Raw genomic sequence first — 20,951 nt, forward strand, 5'->3', positions numbered from 1 at the left:
TTCTGTTTCCTTGTTCAAACACCTGCCCATCCCATGTCAATGTTCATCAGTAATTAAAAGAGCTTGTGCTCAAGAGTCATGTCCGACTCAGGCTGGAGACCAACGCAGGCACGGAAGATGTTGGTCAGGGCAGCGCGCTGCTTAGCAAGAGCGTTGACAACGGGAGTGCCAGGAGGCGTCAGAGGAGCTTTGAGCATGTAGCTAAGAACACTGAGGACGCTGTGGAAGTTCTTGTAGCCCTCGGCAGAAGTGGAATCCTTCCACTGAATACGCGTCATCATCTCAGCAATGACGACAAGGTCAATGATGAGGGGAGAAGCAAGAAGAGAGTCCTCGCAGATGTTGAACAGGCTGGAGAATTATTAGTTACCAGGTTCTAGCAGACATAAAATGGAATCAAACGTGAGGTACTTACGAAATAGTCTGATGACCACCCAAGAAAATCTCAGCGTAGTACTCGTCGAGGGCACGCTTGTTGTCAGCGACAGCAGGCATGTACTTGATGACAACGCAGTGGTCAGGGTGCTCGCCCTTCTTGTACAGAACGGTGTTGGCCTCAACCATGTCGTCAACAACATTGGACTTGGAAATCTCCTTGGAGCGGAACTGCTTCTGGGAGCTCAAGTTCTTGCCGTCATTGTTACCCAAGTGGTTGTAACTGGCAATCGAGGTCAACTTGATACCAGCGTTGATGAGGAAATCAACGAGGGCCGACTTCATCTTGGTCTGGCCAGACTTGAAGTCATCACCACCAATAAAGGCGTTGTGCTTCTCAGCCAGCTGGATGGCACCAGGAACAAAAGTGTTTTGAGGAGAGCCGTTGATGAAAGGCGTGTTCTCAAGGATAGCCGCCACGGCAAAGACGGTCGAAGGGGAAACCTCCTCATGTCCCTGCTCAATAGCCTTGAGCAGATTGTCAGCAGTGTCGTTGACGCCTGGGATAATGTCGGCATAACGCTCAGTGTTGGCAGTCCACATGATAATGACCTTGTCAAGGCTGTTCTTGGCCTTGAAGTCACGGATATCCTGGCGGAGCTTCTCAACGTGGGCATTGCAAGCCTTGGTGCCTTCGAGGACATTGTCGGCACGGTCTTCCTGGTTGGCAGCAATGAAGTCAGGGTAGTAGATGGAAGGAAGGGGGACCATCTCGTTCATCTCCTTCTTGACGAGAGACTTCAAGGTGGGCTCAAGGACCTGAGCGCGGTCCATGGCCTGAGCCAAGTTCATCTTGCTGATGTCCCAGCCGCCAATAACAAGGTCATTGGGGTGGACCATGGGTAGGACATTGTGGAAGGGAATGTTGATGTCGGCATTGGTCTTAGCATCAGATCCGAGCTTCATGGTGGAAGCCATGACGACGGAGCCGTAGTAGTTGGCCTCGCGGTGGCCTTCCTTGGTCTCCCAGGTGAGGTTGCGGCGGTTGGCGAGAATACCAGCAGTGACAGTGGTACCATTGTTGCCGCCCCAGCCGACCAACATCATGCCGACCTTGGGAACCTTGCGGTCGACCTTGAAGTCATACTGGGTCTCCTTGGGAGTAGCAACAAAGTTGCCATTGGCGTCAGTCTCGACGCTGGTAGTACGGTAGGTGTACTTGGATTTGATCTCGGCGTCAGTGTAGGTGACATTGGGAGAGTTGACGACGAAAGTGGTGGGGGAAGCAGCAGCAGTGCCGTTGGCGGGAACCGCCCCGTTCGTAGAGCCCGGAGTAACTTGCGCGTGGGGAGCCATATTGACAAGTGGGATTGGCGCGAAAGTAAATAGTTGGTCAGACAGAGAAGATTGTATGCTTGGATATCAAGTTTCTGTCTTTACTGGGTCTCGACTGAGTCCGATGCTCCTCCAGAATCGGCTGAGCAACGGGCTCCTGCGAACGGGTGGTGAATCCTGTTTCGACCGGTCAGCGTGGGCTGTTTGACGGGCAGATGGCGAACGGAAAGCCATATTATAGTCAACTTACGAGTTGAGGAGATTGGAAAACGTCTTGACGACTGTGTGATCGAGGTTCAATGCCTCGATCTGCGAAGATTTGAGTGGTGTTGGTGGGTGTTGTTTTTTACGTGGCTCGACGGAACCAAAGTTGAATCAACCGCGAGATTCTGCAAAGAGACAGAAGTATCGGGCAAGGAGACTGTATGTTTTGTTTTTGGTGAAGACAAGATTTGACTGAAGTGGTTGAAGAGGAAAGAAAAAGGAGGCGGGAGACGGACTAGCAGGAGGTGGACCTGATATACTACTGCCTGGTGCAGTAGCAAAGACGAGTTTCTGCCCGCCCAGTCGAATTCTCGTGGAGGCCCGCGGCCATCAAATCTGCGCGGTATCTTTGGTGGTGGGACTTGAACATCAAATGCATGCAAGTCCATTTCTGCAAGGCCAGGTGCAGACCGGAGAGGGCGGTGAGGGGCATATTGGCGCGCCATTGGTGCCAGCTTGTTTTCTCAAGGCCGCCTTTGGTGGGGTGATTTGGGTGATTGGCACCAGACCAAAGCCGCCATGCGCTAGCTGCGAACAGCGGAGCACTGGTGCAGGACGAGCTGCAGCTGTGGCTTCGATGGGGCTGCCCGTCGTCGACTGGTCCATCACCTGCCTGCCACCTGCCTGCCACCTGCCTGCCACTTGCCTAGGCACCAATTTGAATCAGACAGAGGAAAAGGGCCCTGGAATTTGATGCGGGCGGACCCCCAAAATTTTGCATATGATTGCTGGGCCAAAACCTCACTGATTGATTGCTGCATTGTCTGCAGCTCGGATGTGGCGGGAGACAGGCACACGACCACATCGGACAGGACAAACTATTCCCAACAAATGCCCATTGAGACTACTCCGTCCTCCGAGCCAGGCCCCGTTAATCTTCTCCGTGCAATTCTTAGCTGGCAACGTCATCAACACCCATGGCAACATTGAAGTCGAGTCCATAAGTTATTGGATCTAGTGCTCGCTCGCTTGGACAAATGAGGGGCGGGCAACTCGTCCGCCGTTTCCGTTCAATGTTCTCTTCCATCCCCTCCAAGTAACCACACCAGACAACATTGAAAGCCATCCGGGTTCCATCTGAACAATGCCGCAGAGAAGCCAACACCTTCGTTCGGGCTGGAATGTTACTCCTGTATCATATAATCCTAGTATAGTCGCATCTTTTGTCGAATTGGAGACCGTTTATGCCCGCACAAGACAGCTTTGTCAAACCATCCGCCTACACGCAACACATGGAGGGGCAGCTTAACAGTGGGTGACTTGGCGGGCGGCCATCATCAACCAAGCAAGGATGTCATCGGACTTTGAGAGCAAACCGTCATTCCGCAGCCGCTCAACAGCGAGGGTCAATCCAGGACATGATAGGGGAAAACGGCTCAATTTGGACTCGGTCTCGAGAACGCTGAGCTGTGGGCCGGCGCCAGCCCTGCCTCACCCGATAGAAGCCACATCCACTTCCACACAACGAAACCAGTCTCAGGGACCAGCGCAGTGGACAAATTGTATCCTTCTATCCCGTGCTAGTTTACCATTTCACTGTCACTGCATTAGTGCAGCATGATTTATCATACCGGGTGAATGCAACTCTCGCGGCACAAAGTGCAACAATGTCCAAGATATGCACCCTTCCTCGCCTGATGAGGTAGGAGGTCTTGTGTGAACGCCAAGACTGCCATAACCACGGCGATCAACAGTCATATGTCTCATGGTGGGTTGAGCAACTGTCCCAACTTCATATCTCTTTGGTAATTGAATTTATAAGGCCGTCGCCCATTCGTCCAGTGTTCTCGTTCACATCAAGCTGGCATTGTGTGACCGCAAAATGCACAATACGTGTGATAGGTGCAAGGATAATTCGATGCGACGTCGAAGTGGCAGATCGATCGCCAATTTATCTGGCCCGTGTTTCTTCGCAGTTCAGATGAAGCGTCGCTCGGCTCTTGCAAACCATGGCGTTGGCAATCTGATGACAGCCAGGTTGATCTGAGAACTCTATGTGCAAGACAAGCCCAGTTTTGCTTTGCTCCGTGTGAATCGGAATCAGAATTGAAACACGCAAAACACTTGACAAGTTGTAAATAAAAAGCACATTTTGCCGTGTTCACTGGGACCTGTTGTGGTCAATACTAGTGTTCATTTCCAGTCTAGGCCGGCAATCTGGACCAGGTGGGACGTGGTCAGCCTCCAAATACTTGAACAGGACGTCTAGGACATTGCTACTGCATATCCCCGAGAAGCACAGTCCACCAAGAACGTAAAGTCCAAGAAGTTTCTACTTGTTTGTAGGCATGCTTTTTGTCGCTCGCAAAGCTCCCACAATGGTTAATGGGAGTAATGTTGGCACTTGATCATGAGTAGTACTGTACGGAGTAGTACATGCACTTGTTAGAATCGGCGAACCCTTCCTCGGGCTTTATGATGCGAATTTGTTGTCTACCGCAGTTGGCTGGACAAATCAACCCCTTACTCCGTTTGCGTGGTCGCCATTAGCAAATCTTGCCATGTGGCATTTGACACGAAAGCTGTGAAGTGGTAAGACATTACCTCCTTGTGTATCAAGACGCCACGCGAACTGAGAAGAGTATCATTTAACCTGTTTGAGATCCTAGGCTCGAAAAAAAAAAAAAAAAAAAAAAACAAGTGCTGTTAAGAGGCGTCGTTTCTTGTTGGGGTACAGGAGATGAAGATCAAACCCACGAATCGATGGAAGTAGCGTAAATTCCCATCGGCCAGTCGTTTTACAACCTCTCTAAACACTCGTGTCGTGTCTTGCGAGATTCGCCCAGTGCGATCGCATACACATTCGATATGGCATGTGGTTATCAATGAGAAAATTTCTAATGGCTTCCAGGCTCTACAGAGTACAGAGCATGAAATCACTGATGTACTCCGCAGTTCTGTAAATACAGAACCGGCAGGACTGCAACATCATCTGTTACCCATGACTCAGGCACATATGTCATTGGTCTGGTAACCTGGATAGCTTCAATTTCCCACCCTTTCGCCCGAACCCAGCGGAACAAGTGGGTTGATCGACCTGAAGATCGTGGAGGTCGGGGTCATAATGGTAGTTCTGGGGTACCCTAGAAGAAGCAGGGTCAAGCAGCTTTCAAACCATTCTGGTCGATGCTAGTGTCAGCCCAAGCTCTCGGGCGGCTTTGGGACTTTGAGGATAAGTCCAAGATACGATTTGATGTCAGTTCCTAAATGTACTGGCAGGAACCCTCGGAACGACGTTCGTTCGGTTGTCATCGTGAGGTACCAGCGCTCGTTGTGCCATCCGACAAAATAGTCGAGGTTTCTAAGGCAACTCGGCATGTTTCACGAAACAGAGAGGCAGTCGCTGAACACACCAAGAAATGAGACAGCGTGTAGCTCAAACCATTACTTTGGTATCCTGGCGTTGGTTCAAGCTAGCCATGACACTGAACACATTGTTAGACAGACATGCGTCATGCTCACATTAAGCGTTGTCGTTCGTGATAACAAACGTCCCACCTTGACTCCTGCCTTGACGTTGACCATAGATATCGTCTTTCATCGAATCCACAGACAGCGTGATTACAGAATGTGTCGAGGGCCTTCCCATGATGCTCGGGGTTCAGAAATTGCAACGCTTGAATGATGCAATAGCATAACATTCCTAAATGGAGGTAGGTGATCGAGAACTGTATCCTTCAGAAGATCATGGCTGGATGCACCACGCGTTGGCACGAACACGAGCCATTGGTCCGGCGTGACATGTTACTTATCCAGCATTGTCTGTTCGTCGTCCCCCAATGTCAGCAATTACACAGGATGTCGGACCCAAAGCTAACACCGGCGTTATCATGGCAGCGTACCTAAGTCGCAGTCCAGTTTGAGCGAAGCTTCAGTACGAAATGATGATCAACCAGTCATTGCGACACGTTAAATCTATGAGCACCATGAACGTCTTGGACAATAAAGAGCTGGATAGCCTATTTGGGCATGGCGTCGACGGTATCTTCAGGTAGAACCAGGGCACCTGGAAGTTCATCCAGGGGGAAAACGCACATACCACTTTTTATTAGTCGACCAGTGATTGAATCGATGCTACAATATCGAACCCTAATATCGGAGTTATTGGCGGCGGTCAGTGCGATCCCAGCGCACAATGGCGGTGGAAGGGTAACGGCAATGCCAACAATGAAGTTCTGCTCTGTTGTCATCTGTATGTTGGCATGCTAAGATGTGATACGACGTTGGGCACCAGCCTACAAACTAGATCCAGGGGCACTGGATATGCCTTGTCGTTTCTATCTTATTTGTTCGGGGTTTGTTCCAACCCGTATTACCAAAGGGTTTTGGGATAAATGCCGAGTTTTGTTGGAGCAGTCGGCCGGTAAGAGATGCTCTGTTGGAAAGGCTCCCAGAGGGAAATGGAGTGAGGGATAAGAATAACACAGAACATCCTTGGGTTCGTTGGCCATGGCCGAAGTGACCAATGCTGACTGGGGGCGGTTGACCATGGTGATTAGCTCCAAAAATGGCACAAGACCGTTCCTCCTTTTGGATGTGGCGTCACTCCAAGTTGCAGTTGCTGCAAGGTACCCGAGCCTCTTTGGGCGGTCGAAGCGGCTACAACATTGACAATATCGGCCGTAGTGCTCCGCACTTCGTACATTGGCTATTCTCTGTAATTAGACCTGGGATGTATACAAAATGAACGGTGGATGCATCTCATGTCCCTCAAGCGGATGGAAATGAGCCTGTGGACCCTGATCGACTCTGGCGCATCTGCTCCGTACTCTCCGCCGAACCGTGCGCTCCATTGGAGCTCATGGCCGATACCTAGGTATGGGAAGGCTGCCAGGCGCTGGATGTCCTCCAAATTGACTGGAATAGCGATGAGGTGGTAGAAGTTGTCCTCTCTTCTTTGAGGTTGATGCAGCTCACTGGCTGGTATATTGTTGTTGCAAACACGTGCGAGCAGATACGAGATAGCGAACATTAGCAAATATTGACAACCTTAATACGAGAAGTGTGGTCAAATATTAGGCGTTAATACCAACGGAAAGGGTAGCTGCCCTGTAATGTTCTTTGGTCATTTGCTGGTTCGGCACTCGATCGAATGTGGAACGGGATTTGCAGAAGACGGCAGAAGCGACCAGATTGGCTGACACTTTCGTGAGCGTGATTGATTGACTTGGCACCAGGCCACACACAAAGTTCCAGGGAGCATTGCAAAAAAGGGCTGAAGGGGGGTTAATTAGTGGCTTCCCATCCCTGAACTGCAATAGTCGTGACTTGAGCCATGCCTCGGAGCCACCAGGACGATGCCAAGGGCTAGAACTGATCCTCCTTACTTGCCGTAGTGCCTGCCATGCCTGAAGATGTTTCTAAGCTCCAGATGTTAGTTGAGATTGTTCCTCCCTGGTTTGGTTTCCTTGGTGAAGGGTGTCTTCTGACACTAATTCGTGTTCAATAGAGCTTTATTGCATAGCAACCAATATTTTGACCCATTTTAAGTCTCCTGACGATGGTGCCATTAGTAGCTCTTCATTCTTGTCATGCATCAGTTGTTACTCCTTTGCGAAGCGACTCGTTTCCCTCGGCACCCACCGGAGCCTGGCGGGTAGAAGGTCTTATTAGGGGGACAAGTCCACTCACCTGCATCCAGCCGAAACGTCAAGACACCTTGGCTCCGGAGCTTTTCGAACAGACGGCGAAGTTGTTCTCGCCTGGTTTTCTGTTTTCCAGCTTTTTTTCTGCGGGCCTTTTCTTTGAGAGTTGTTGACTAGGGTCCAGGCTCGAGGCAGGTGCCTTATTGTAAGCCGAGCCGCACCTTCCCACAATACGAGCTTTGTCAAAGTCCAACATCACAAAACATTGAACCGTCTCCACCATCGTCAACACTTTGGCCTTGCCCCGACCTGATCCGCCCTGGACATCGTTCCTTTTTTGGCGCTTGCGGCCGTCAATGCTACGAACGGCGACCAGAACAATTATCAACGAGATTAAGCGACCGCCGCCAGATCAGGGGACACAGAACAGGGCAAGGGGTCAGACCAGGGTCCACTTGTTTGAGCACATACCCTTGGCAACGACCATACCACTCTCCGCATTCGAGACATAATGTGCATCATCTCCTGGTGCTGGTGACTGCTTCTCAAACTTCGTCCACATTGCTTCGTCTTTGTCGACTCATGGTATTCTTTTTCTTTTTTGCATTGTTTCCCCAGGCTGGTTGTTTCATGCATCACGACTCTTCTATTGGAATCAAAAAGTTCGCCTTAATTGGTTCTGAATAATAAAAACTTGGAGCACCTTGGCATTTGAGAATACAAGAGACTGGAAACGGCAACGAAAGGTATTTGCCCACAGGAAGTTCCGAGCAAACATTAACAGGCATCTCCACCTTTTCCTGTTACAACTTGCGGTAACAGCATCAGCCTCGTTGTTTCGACTTCGCCTTTCCGTGAGCCACTTGTCAAGCTGGATCTGATCGACGTCGTTTCGGAACACAACCTAGACGGAACTTAATGGTGCAAGACGTCACAACCGGCCACATACCGAATCAGTTCCATTCTCTCTTTGACTTTTCAAACTCGCGTCTCCTACGCATTTATCAGTTTCGGCCTGGACAACATCTGTCTGGCCACTTTCCCACCGCGAGGTGCCAACAATTACTGATCTCTCGAGTTGTCAAATGAAGCTTTCGTTGTTTGAATACCCTACCAAGAATTGCGAGTGAAAGCAAACAGCACGACAAGATTGGGTTACAAAACCATCAGCCACCATGGCACTACCAAGGGAGTCGACATTTTTGCCGACAATTAAATGTTCCTTATGTGGAAATCCGGTGGAAATTTCCAAAATGGGGGATCACCTTTGCCCTGGTCCAACAGCAGAGTGTATGGAGCACCAACTTCGCGTCATGTAATCGTTAACTAATGTCGTCAGTGTCACCACCTCCGGAAGCAGATGAAGAATTTGAGAGTCGGTTTGATAACAAGCCGACACACCGCAAATATGGTCACACACCACCTCCAGTCGATACAGGTGTCATGGGTTGGTCACATTGCTCTTCGCTCTTGGTTCTGACTTCTAACGTGCAATTAGGGCAAGCGTACATGCACAGAGGCCAATTGACTCCTGTGAGCCAGCCGAGTGACTCACGGAACACATCTCCAAAGTACATTGACAGGCGCGCAAGTCCTCGCAGAACGGATGACCCTTTCAGCGCTCGGCAGGACATGACCGATGGTTGGCAGACACCGCTGTCAGCTACTCAACCGGGGCGACCCGGGGGTTATGGCGGATTTGATGAACCAAATAAAGAAATATCTGACAGACCATTAGGGGGAGGGGTTTTAGAACGAGTGAATACTGCAGTTCCGGGTCCATTCGACCCGCTGAGACGGCCATCAACCGCTAAGAATTCATATCCTCAACGAAAAGACTCTCTCGAAAAATGGATTCCTCCCCCAGACGAGCCTGTACTGCCCAAACCGCCTCGAAAGAATGGATATGAAGGGTTTGGAGCGCCAAAGACCAGTTTAAATGCTCCGGCAGCTCTCGGTCGGTCTGAAACCTTTCCTAAGCCGTCGCCAACAACCGACCATTTTCAGGCACAGTGGTCTCCGCCAGTCCCAGGATCTCGCCCAGAGCGCTCACGAACTGCGGCTGGTTACGGTCATGATCGTAAGAAATCATTGGGTCCAGATGTATCACGAAGACCTCCGCCTCGGACTAGCTTGGTCCCCGAACACAAACTTAGGAACTCAGGCTCCGTTGACCTGGCCGCAGAGTTTGGAATTGGAAACCCATACCACACACCAACTGAGTCTACTGTATCTGGATATTCAGACTTTAGCGTGGAGAGTGGAACTACAGCACCTACCAGTCCTGGTTATTCACCAACCTATCAAGAGGACCGAAGCAGGGGAAGCGATGAAACGAACTGGATGGAAAAAACCTCGAAGTCCAAAGGCTTGCGTATCGATCCGTCGGCTGCCGCTACCCAACGATTTGCTCCGCAAATGGTCGAAACGCCTCGCGGTATTTCCCCGAGAGACGAGCAATTTGATGTTGCATTTTCAGGTAGCCAGCGTGGACCGCCTTCCAGAGGAGCGTATGGCTCCCCTCCGCGTCAGAATGGTGGTTACATGCGAGCAGATCCCAGAAGCGACTTTGGGCGGATGGGGTCAGCGTCCCCTAGCCGACAAAATCCTCGAGAGCGCCAGGGATCGCGTGATCCAATGTCCGTGCCTTCACGAGGAGACTGTAAAGCCTGTGGAATAGCTATCAGAGGAAAGAGTATTTCTTCAGCGGACGGCAGACTGACCGGCAAGTACCACAAGGCTTGCTTTGTTTGCACTACTTGCTCTGAGCCTTTCTCGTCTTCCGTCTTCTATGTGCTTGATGACAAACCCTACTGTAACCAGCATTATCACAAGCTAAATGGCAGTCTCTGTGGTAGCTGTGGACGTGGCATCGAGGGACAATATGCCGAGGACGAAATGAGAGTCAAATATCACGTCGGCTGCTTCCGATGCTTGGACTGTGGCGTGTCTCTGTCAGACGGTTACTTCGAAGTTGACGGATACTCGTACTGTGAGCGAGATGCCTGGAAGCGCGTTCAACCTCCGCCACCTCCACCGCAGCCAGAGCCAGAAACATATCGAACTGGACCACCCCGTGGTGCTTTCGGTGCTCGAAACCCCCAAGGTCTTCCTGCTCGCCCAACACCTCGTTTCGGACAAGGTGGACGACCCCATCCGCCGCCACCGAACGGTGTTCCCAACGGGGGACGCCTCGGCGTCGGTGTAGACCAAAGGCTCAGAATGAACAAGCGCATGACACGCTTGGGAAACATGAATTAGTTTCGTCCAGCGGGTATATCTCTACTCGCAGTTGAATCGTCATGGAATCTATGACTTGATGACTTGGTCACTGCATATCGACTCTTACTAATATTATACTTCATTCTCTTCTTCTTCATGATAAGAGGGCGTTGGTGGTTCCAGGGTCATGACCGTACCTTCCCCTCCTTCATCTTAACATTGTAATGTTGTTTTGGACCTGTGTTCAGAGTACTCGGATATGTCACCGTTTTATACCCTTTCTGGCAGGGATATGGATATTGCGTTTGGATCTGTGTTGGCAAAGTTGATTTTGCATTTGAAAGTGTTTGGAAAATACTGGGAGGGAGAACAAGGTATTCTTGGACCAAACTCATTGGTTGGGTTTGACCGGCGTTGGGTACGGCTGGATTTGGGTTGATATCCGGGCAGTTTTGGAATTGGGATTGAGGTTAAGGTCTGGAGAAGACTGGCATTGCAGCTGCAAGCAAATGATACCACTTGTGTTTTATCGTCTTACGTAGTTGGACACCGTTCACATGCGAACAATGACTGTTAATCAGCTACCTTTCAAACCTGTTTCCGTTGACATGTATGTTGTAAGACAGAATGGAGCTCATATTCAAGACACCAGAGTTGTCACCACCATGTCTTCTGTGAAGATTCGAACCCTTTCAAACTCCCCAAAATTGCCACCAAAGTGGCTGGCTTTGTGCATTGGTGCAAAAGGCCACGCAAACGAAACAAGTTTGCATGCCAAGTGCATGTTAGCGTTTGCCAAGGGCTTTGCATTCACCATTGTGCCAAGTTCTTGTCGCAAATGGACAATTTAGCCGGAATACAAAGAGTGTTATATCCGGAGCCTCCGGATCGGTTGCAGATTCATTGGGTGCCACGCCTCCAGACGTGGGTGTAGAGGGAATCTAATGTGATGGACAATGCTGAAGAAGTGTTCCGGCATCAAATTTACCACAAAGGAGTCGAGGTTTTTGGACATGGGTGTTTGACATGCTGCCGAGTCTTGGCTAAGGATCGTGACTTTCGCACTGTAGGCACGCGACAACAATTCATATCAAGTACGAAGCGTCTGAAAGGGCATATCTCCCAATGAATTAGACATGCAAAAATATGTTCGCCTCATGTTATAAGTTCCGAGTTCCGCTGGATAAAATTGCTGCTCTCACGCACAGTAACCCTTCCATCGCGGTTACAAGAGTTCGTAATCCCTCATGGCCAATTGCTGTTAACTGTGTGAACAAAGAGACCTGAAGTCCTCCTAAAAGACACACCCAATTGAAAGGAGTTGAGAACATCAACCCCCAACGCGCCAATCTCATAAAATTTGAACAAGGGCCTTCTGGCGAACAAGATTCGATAAAAACAGAGTTCGGACAAGGCCAGCATAAAGTCAGATGATGATTGGTGGCGACATGATGAGTAGTCGCCCCTTTCGGGGATATCATTGCGCCAAATGGGGACGGGTGAGGATCCATGGTTTCTGCCAATATTTAAGGCTAGCAAGCTAGACAGTGGCGTTTTAGTGACAGGCATTCCGAAGAGCAGGTTGTTGCCAAGAACATCCATGTATCGTGGCGTTGGAAGCTTCTGCTCACAACCTCAACAGCTTCCGCCGATTCGGCCCCGTGGAACTGTAATCAGCATCACTCTCTCCATGACAAAGACGCAAAGTACTGTAAAGCATGGCACGCACCCAACCCGCTCTTTCAACAATTTACGGACTCGGTCCAGCACGTCGATTTTGCTTGGTTTTTGAAAACCTGAGGCTTGTTTCCTGGCTTCGATCTAAGATGCAGCAATGTATCCTTTGGAACCATCACCGAGCACGTGGGGTCGGTTCTCCGTTTGTGTGGGCCATTGGAACCTGCTTCCACGCATGCATTTCCAGAGCCACAGAGCCACCAGACAGTTTAAATCGCTGGGGTGTACTCGGCATAATAACTGATGAGTTCATTGTCTCCTGATGTGGTGCTGCTGGCTTTTGGGCGTGCAAACCAAGCCGTCCTGTGTATTGCAAGCAGCAAAGCGCACAAGACTGTCTCATGCCACATCTCGGAACATGTGAGCAAACAACACGTCCTTCCTTTTGCAGCGGTAGCGATCAACACTGGGGATCTGCTATCAGAGGGAAGAAAGGGCTTTATGTACGGAGTAGACGAGGGAAGTTGTGGTCGTGTCGCATCACCAAATGGCTCCTTTTCAGCCCCGTCGAGTCCGCTGAGCTCTCCAGGGACACGAATGCCCTGTGTATGTTTGATCAGCGCCGGCTTTTGAGCAGTGATAGGCAGGAACCCACCATTATGGAGCATACGGACCGCACAGCCCAATGTTGATCTTATCTATTCCGTGCGAAATGCGACATTACCACCAAATCACAGACGCGTTACAGATTGACCAGGGCCCACGAGGGGGCCGTTTGTTTGCACTGTGCATTCCCGCTGATCAGGAGTTCCTGTGAAAGAGGAAGTGCAGAGCGCACATCGGTCGCATACCTAGGTAGTTGGGTTAGGCAGTCAGAGCGAACAGCTACAGTAAACGACGCTGTGCACGAAAGGAGACTGGGTTGTTTACATTCTTAATTCGACGTGTGATGTTGTTCTTTTGCATTTTTAGTGGCATGCACTTCTGTCAAGCTTCGACTTGGAAGGCACGGTATGTTTCTCTTGCCGTAACTAAGAAGCTGTGGAGATCGGAGAGTGTCACACATTGCTCATGATAGGAAGGAGCACATCGAAAACAACACCATCATGGCAACAAGGGCCAGGCGGTGTGCGCAAAACTCGGTCAACAAGGTGATAATGTCTGGTACGGAGCACTGAAGTGTTGTGCAGTGTAGTAATCCGTAGCTAGGTTCTCAAAGCCATGGCGGCTAAGAACAGACCAGCCAAATTACACCATCTCCTTCAATGTTACTGTCATGTCAGTGCCGTTGGGTGGTCACAGACTCGCCGATGCGGCAAGACTTTTTGGATGGACATGCCAAGCTTCAAGGATATGTGCGCAGAAGGTGAGAGACCCTGTCGGTTGCGGATGAGAAGAAAAGGCGAATTTAGACCCACTTTGACTTAAAGCCACCAGGACACAAGTCCAGATGCACCCAGGCGTCTCAGCACGTCATCATCCTGCGAGTTTGTTTTTCCCGCTCAGTTGAATATCTTTGCGTGGTGTCTAGTTCAATGCTAGGGCAATGGGTCCTGCCGCAAGGCGCTTTGTGCTTCGGGGGCAATGCGAAATACTTTTATCGTCGGCATGACCTGAATTACCTCTACACCGTTGAAAAGGTCTAGTTTCTCAGAGTGAAACATGAGTGTTTGAGTACTTGGTTACTTGAATCCTTGGAGGATGTTGACAAACCCTGCCATGGACCACACCGGCATGCTGGTGATAAAGATTTTTTTTGCCCGGACTTTTCTGCACAGGAGTCACTGTTATCAAGAGATTAGGTGACCACTGGATCAGACTGCATCCCAGTCGTCGACTGTTAAATTACCTGTCCACAACATCAGCGTCCAAAACATCGCTTTTATTACTATCCCTGAGAGAAAGGCCCGCTCCTGGCGCCACAACGATCCCCGTGGCTACAATCCATCTTATAGTGGCGGCGGGAACCATTGTATGAAGCTCAATGCATTCAGAGGGAAATGGGGTAGGAATGCCAAATGGAGATGAAGTCTCACAAATGACGCACTCTATCGGCACATATGCCTCCAATATTGGCGACTCGCGGACGACACATCAAAGCACAAAGGCACGGAGCTTGAGTTGGTCTGAACTTAAATCCAGCTCTTGGCTCCATATCAATAATGACTGCGGAGTAGTCCACGTCCACATATGCCAACCCACATAGACATTTGCCTTGGAGCTGAGGTTGGCGGGCCTTCGCCACAGGGTATTATTCTCAAGTCTCCTGATTTAAGTGGATAGCAAAAGCAAGATGTAGGAGAAGAAGTCAAGTCTCGTCTTTTGGATCGTCTTCCATGCTACTTGCAACAGCTGCTTCAAGCGGCGTGCATTCATCAATGCTGCAGAGATTGAACAGACATGGGGCAGAGTCAGGGGCACGTTTGGGCCACAGGATTGACACTGTGCGACGTAACCACCAAACCTCAAAGAGGCACTGGGACCACTCTCCATGTCCAGTCTGGGTACGTCTGGCACTGGGTATTTCAGTCTTGGACAACTCAAGTGCTGGAGTCAATCCCCTGAGGTCACAGTCGTCTGCCCAGCCAGTGCAACCTCTGATTGAACCATTGGTGACAGTAAGTGGCTGAGTTTGCCTACTCTAGCGGGCACCACTTGCCCCCAGCACTGCTCCATTTCGGTGCATTGTTGGATGAGAGGCTGCTTCTAAGAGATTTTAGTGCTCAGCCTGACAGGCAAGCTAGTAGTTTTGGGGGGATGGATGGTCGTGTTGATGATGAGGGCCAAGATGGCTCCCAACTTAGAACTTAGAATGTGGCCAAGAAGTGCCTGTGGTGTGATGTCGCTCGTACATGTCAATAGTACTTTCGTCAGACCCCCTAGTGCCCGCTTCTCACGCCCACATGCTGGCCTCCACCGAGTGGACTCAAGTACAGGTACATGTCAATTCTGGTTTTTTTCTGACAGGCCACTCACTCGCACAGCACTTCCACTAGAGCAGTCTGCACACCCCCTTCCGGCTGGTTGGTGGCACCTGGCGCACCATCGCTGAATCCGTCCAGTCGTCGTCGTCTTGGCCTTTTGCTTCCACTTGACAGTCTTGTTCTTCGATTTGCACCAGACTTCTTCCATCCCACCAGCTCTCCTGCCTCTGGCACTTTCCATTCTTTTACATTCGTTATCTCGCTGTGCTCTTGTCTCGACTCGCGCTTCTGCGCTGCTGGGTCTGATCAACTTCTCAAGCATCAGAATTTGATGCACGCACCAAAGAGTCGGGGCTACGACGTGCTATTTGAAACGCTCTCGGCTGGACCACACGCCACCTGTGAGGTGGTGAAGTCTGAACACACTCAGGCGCTCGGTTTCACAAAGCTTCACAAAGCAAAGGTCTTTCGCAACAACCGCAAGTGACTGACTTGGGATTACGACCAGCGGGCTGTCGAATATCCCCTTTGCAAACCTATACTTTCCGACCCGCCATCCACCGCCGGCTTACCTTTGCCCAATCCTTCGAGTCTACGAGCCTTTCGAGCTGCCGATACGAGCTTTAATGCGACTTGTGACGTACAAAGGCGGCCTCTAACTTTGGAATCCCCCCTTTGCCACTTGTCCATGCTGGCCTCAGAAGTTAGACCGATTTGTGACGAGGCTGGATTCTAGACTGCTTGTCATCTCATTCTCAAGTCCGCCGCGGGCCACTCGCTCTAATTGAACCGAACTACTCGACTTCCCGGTCACTCCTTTAGCACCTGTTGCTAACGTCCTCTTTCGAGAGGCAATGGACAAAATGCTACATCCTCAAGGAAGACGGACTCTGATATCTCGGCCACGCCTGAGGTCTCTCCTCATCATTATTCTGGCGGCGCTTTCGGTTTATTTTTTGGTCTTTAGTGGTCCATCGCCGCGGCTGCAGATTGTTCCCTATAATAAGAGTGGGCACGCGGACAAACCAAACCCGACGCAAGACAACAAAAATGCCAAGCAGGACGAAAAGTCCCCGCCTATCCCCAAACCGGAAGACGTCGCCCTCAAACCCGACCCTGGCCATCACCATGAAGAGCCTACTGGGACTCGCGCGGGTTGGGAGATTGACATTGAGGATTTGACCTACTGGTCTGATCCCGACGACAAGGAAACAAATGACGACGTCCTGCCGGGATACGAAACGGACGGCACACATCGAGAAGCTGGCGATGTTGCGAGACTACAGCACGAGAAAGACTTGCGAAAGATGTGGCGCTACGCTTACAAAACTACCTCCAAGTATGTTTTCGCCAGTGGTGATTAATCGGGATTTACTCTTGGCCAGAATCCGTGCTAATTTTTTATTTCTACACTAGGCTCGCGAACTCAAACTTGGTCTATGGCAACACTCTTAACCAACTTATTCTGAAGGATAATCGAACCGAAGAACAGAGCAAGTACCTGCGGGAAGACCCCAATGTCAAGTTCAATTTGAACGAGGATCAACCTGTGCGATTCAACCCGTATCCAGACTACAATGGCGACGAATGGAAGAAAAATGGGCACGCACCTTACGTGCCTTGCAAGGGTCCCACTGGCGAATTCGTCGAAGACCTTCTCGTTTACCGTGGCCGCCCGGCGAGGTGGCCTCAGACCAAGTTTGGGGGCTATGACTTGTTCGGCATTGATCCCAACTTGTGCTGGGAACGTGACAGTCGACTGGGCCAATACGGACTCTGGGAGATGAAAAAGAAGGTTGGCGGATCGTACCAAACAATCAACTGGGATAACATTAATTGGGGCGAACTGCAACAGCATTGTCTTAAGCAGAATGCTGACCGTTTCGACATGACCATGAGCAACAAGAACCCATACCTGAACAACTACGCCGAGACTCGTCAGCCCGCACCGCCGCCATCGGAGCAGAAGGATAACAAAGAGGTCACTCACACCAAGTCGGAGCAGCCCAAATCAGACACCCCCAAAATCAAAGGACGCTCCGTTGCTGCCAAGCGTGGAGAAGTTACCAAGGAGTCGCGAACTGCCGTTCTTCTTAGATCTTACACTGGGATGAAATATAGCGACAACGACAGACAGGTCATTCGTGCTCTGGTCAGCGAGCTCAGTCTCAAGACCGGTGGTCAGTACGAAGTCTTTCTCTTGGTTCATTCTAAGAATCAAAGTCTCCCGATCTTTGATGACGACGAGCTTTACCAAACTGTTTTGAAGGAGAATGTACCTGCGGAATTCCATGGCATCACTGTGCTGTGGAACGACCATCAGGTGTGGGATGTGTACCCGGAGCTGAAGGATGAGTATGCACGGGCAGTCCACAGCGCTCAGTGGCTATCGGTGCAGAAGTTCAGCCAGGACCACCCACAGTTCGACCAGATTTGGAACTGGGAAATGGATTTCCGATACACTGGGCACCATTATGACCTCCTTGAGAAGATATCCGCATTTGCAAAGAAACAGCCACGCAAGTATCTGTGGGAGAGAAACGAGCGCTACTACATTCCTGAATATCACGGTGATTATGACTCGTCCTTCCGTGAGGACGTTGCCAAGAAACGAGGTAACAACACCATTTGGGGACCTCCCGACCTACCATTTATCAAGCCAGTCGGCCCCAAGCCTCCTGTGGCGTCGCATGAAGAGGATAACTATGAATGGGGTGTTGGCGAAGAAGCCGACTTCATTAGTGTTGGCCCTATTTTTGATCCCGTTGGCAGCCAGTGGATTATTTCCAACCACGTATGGGGATACAGCGATGCAAACCACAAGTCAACTGATTTGCCTCGTCGCACGACTATTGTGACACAATCTCGAATTTCGAAGCGTCTCCTTGACATCATGCATGTCGAGAATCTACGCGGTCAGCATGTTGCGTCTGAGATGACGGCACAAACTGTTGCTCTACTTCATGGCCTGAAGACAGTCTTCGCTCCTCACCCCGTGTTTATGGATCGAGATTGGAAAGGAGGCTTCCTCAATAATTGGTTCAACCCTGGACCTGCTGGTGAATCTGGCGGTCGCGGCTCGCCTTTTGGTTGGGGAAGAGAGCGCCGTTTCCAAGGTACCACCTGGTATTACCGTGCCGAACCACCGAACCGACTGTACAACAACTGGATGGGGTGGGTTGATACTGATATTGGTGGATTTGACTGGGAGAAGAAACATGGTCGCCCTTGTTTGCCATCTGTGATGCTTCACCCCATCAAGAACACAAAACCAACAAAGCCTGGCCACAAGTCGGGTTTCGAGTTGGCTATTGGTTAAAGATGCCTGTCGAGTTTTAGGCAAAGAAATATCCTCACCGACAGGACATGTGCAACCACACCGTACACGAAACAAACAAAAAAAGACGCATCACAGCATTTTGTGACTGCCTCACTTCATCTTCACCTTTTTCTGCTTCGTCACGAAACAAACTTCGACCGTTTGGGATACCCAATTTCGTTTTCTTAAAGATGATTTCAAACTTTTCTACATCATCACTCGCATCTCAACCGGCATACTCAAGAGCGGTGTTTTGATTTCTTTTTTGCCAACATGGTATTCTTTATGATACCGTTCGTTATGAAGCGGCATTACTTCCCTTGCTTGAGGCGAAGAATGCAGTGTACTATGATGGTTTGCAACTCTCCAGGTTGGCTCTGGGCGTTGACACGGGGTGGGAGGTGTTGCACGACGATGAAATGCACAAAACGGCGTTCGTCTATTAGATGTCTATTTGACGTGGTTTCCCTTTTAAAACATTTTTTTCCTTCGTCGTTTGGTTTTTGCTCTTATCATGTTGCCGCAACGCTCCGTCGCGCGTTGGGTGTAAACGGTTCATAGCGACGCGCCTTGACTGGCAGACTTGTTTCATTATTTCTTGCCGCATCTCTGGAGGGACTATGCGAGGCTTGCCCGTGGAACTCCATGTCGAGACAATTTAGTGTATAGATGGCCTTTCTTCGCCCTATGTGGCTAATGACAGTAATATTTAAAACACACCAGGGTGCATTGTGACGTGTGAATGGAAAGCGAGACTGCATTGCCTTCCTCGGCTGACGGTGGAAGGTTGTGGTTGTCGATCGACGATGATGGCCACAAAACGTCAACCCCTCCCAGCCAGATGATGAATGTGTCCTCCGTGCAATGTACAATTGTCATGAAAGTCGAGTAATGAAAAGATTGCGAGCTTGTTCCCGCCAACGTTGTATTGGCCAAAAAGATGAGTGACGTCGAATTGCGGAACAGTGATGTGATGGCATCGTCGTGTCTGGTCTGGCGCATTATTCACTCCGCCTCTCCTCCCTTCTCTCTGCTTCATGCCGCCGACGACAAGCCCCACTCAGCATCAACACCTTCACGCAACATGTCTTGACTGATAGAGCATGAACCCGCCGCCGCCCACGGTAAGCCCCTGCCTGAGTCTTTTAATCCCCGCGATTTCTCTTTTCTTTCAGTCTCCAAGAGGAGAATATTTTGCTGATTGACCAGCAGACACCTACCCCACGGCGCTTTCTGCTGCCGAAGAGACCCCCAACACAATCACCTGCGCCTCAAGCATCACAACAGTTCCATTCAACCCCACGCTTCGGTTCATCATCTGTACCGCGGCCCACGCAGCGTAGGGCTCATGAAATCGAGGATGTCGAGGAGGATGGCGACGAGTCCCTCGATGACTCGGTAGCAGGTGATGCTGAGTCCCGGAGTGGGCGGTTACAGGATACGATAGAGATTGAATCAGATGTCCTGACGGCACAGGATACGGAGCACCTTTCCCAAAGTTCCCATGAGGAGGATGATATTGGTCTAATTCCTGACTCGGAATCTTCGCAATTATCGCCCGACAGGAGGGAAGTAAAGCGACGAAGAGTGTCTATATCACCCGCACGATCAAGCTCCCTCGACGCGGCGGAAACAACACCTACAAATGTACGAGCATCAACGCCAGAGAACCAAACTAGTTCACAGGCAGAAAACGAAGCAATCCCTCAGCAAGAACCGATTTTCCGCCCTGCGCCACGCTTCAAACCGGCTGAGACTGTTGCCCCGCCCATCTTACCAGAGGCATTCTCCCCTCAGCGCCGGGGCGCGAAATACCTCCCTGGAGGCATGGCGTCCCAACTGCAAGGCTGGTTATCCGAGGTGAAAGGATGGGAAGGACCGCCGGATGAAGACTCTGCTTTGAGAGTTACGGTGGAGGATGTGAGTCCCGGTGCAAGGATGTATCTTGTTCGAGGGGCGGTGGGCGAGTCTGATGCTTCGAAGGGGTATATACTCGCTGGAGAGGGCAAGTTGACGGGATTGGGGAGGAGGGCGGTCGTACGGGTGGGGAGTTTGGTTGTCATTGAAGAGCCGGTTTGGGAGGTTACTTTGCTTGGGGAGGTTTGGACTGTAGGTTGTAATTGGAGTGTTGTGGGGTGATTTTTTTTTGGATTTCGATATTGGCGTTTGGGGGATTTTGCTGGATAGGAGGTTTGCTGTTTATGGCGTTGGGAATACGGTGTGTACGCTTGATGATGGTGATAAGTTGAA

The 20,951-nt window shown here is 50.5% G+C and overlaps 5 protein-coding genes across 5 annotated transcripts; 4 read left to right on the forward strand and 1 right to left on the reverse strand.

The window, feature by feature from the left end:
* Nucleotides 1–53: 53 nt before the first annotated feature.
* Nucleotides 54–1,731, reverse strand: VFPPC_16613 (inositol-3-phosphate synthase; the record flags this gene model as incomplete). The annotated part of the gene is made up of 2 exons (XM_018294366.1): nucleotides 54–351; nucleotides 416–1,731. The coding sequence occupies 2 exons, from the start codon at nucleotides 1,729–1,731 to the stop codon at nucleotides 54–56; spliced, it is 1,614 nt and encodes a 537-aa protein (XP_018139826.1).
* Nucleotides 1,732–8,734: 7,003 nt separating this feature from the next.
* On the forward strand, nucleotides 8,735–10,820 carry VFPPC_07207 (LIM domain-containing protein; the record flags this gene model as incomplete). Its single annotated transcript, XM_018286111.1, has 3 exons — nucleotides 8,735–8,849; nucleotides 8,899–9,006; nucleotides 9,058–10,820. 3 exons carry the CDS (start codon nucleotides 8,735–8,737, stop codon nucleotides 10,818–10,820), a joined length of 1,986 nt encoding a protein of 661 aa, XP_018139824.1.
* A 3,622-nt stretch (nucleotides 10,821–14,442) lies between these two features.
* Nucleotides 14,443–14,664, forward strand: VFPPC_16611 (hypothetical protein; the record flags this gene model as incomplete). The annotated part of the gene is made up of 1 exon (XM_018294364.1): nucleotides 14,443–14,664. The coding sequence occupies one exon, from the start codon at nucleotides 14,443–14,445 to the stop codon at nucleotides 14,662–14,664; it is 222 nt and encodes a 73-aa protein (XP_018139822.1).
* A 1,581-nt stretch (nucleotides 14,665–16,245) lies between these two features.
* VFPPC_14179 (major facilitator superfamily transporter) lies at nucleotides 16,246–18,701 on the forward strand (the record flags this gene model as incomplete). Its single annotated transcript, XM_018291949.1, has 2 exons — nucleotides 16,246–16,721; nucleotides 16,799–18,701. 2 exons carry the CDS (start codon nucleotides 16,246–16,248, stop codon nucleotides 18,699–18,701), a joined length of 2,379 nt encoding a protein of 792 aa, XP_018139821.1.
* Nucleotides 18,702–19,804: 1,103 nt separating this feature from the next.
* On the forward strand, nucleotides 19,805–20,840 carry VFPPC_07212 (hypothetical protein; the record flags this gene model as incomplete). The annotated part of the gene is made up of 2 exons (XM_018286112.1): nucleotides 19,805–19,825; nucleotides 19,914–20,840. The coding sequence occupies 2 exons, from the start codon at nucleotides 19,805–19,807 to the stop codon at nucleotides 20,838–20,840; spliced, it is 948 nt and encodes a 315-aa protein (XP_018139820.1).
* Nucleotides 20,841–20,951: the final 111 nt, after the last annotated feature.

Source organism: Pochonia chlamydosporia, chromosome 7 (assembly GCF_001653235.2).
Source record: "Pochonia chlamydosporia 170 chromosome 7, whole genome shotgun sequence".
Classification (NCBI taxonomy): domain Eukaryota; kingdom Fungi; phylum Ascomycota; class Sordariomycetes; order Hypocreales; family Clavicipitaceae; genus Pochonia; species Pochonia chlamydosporia.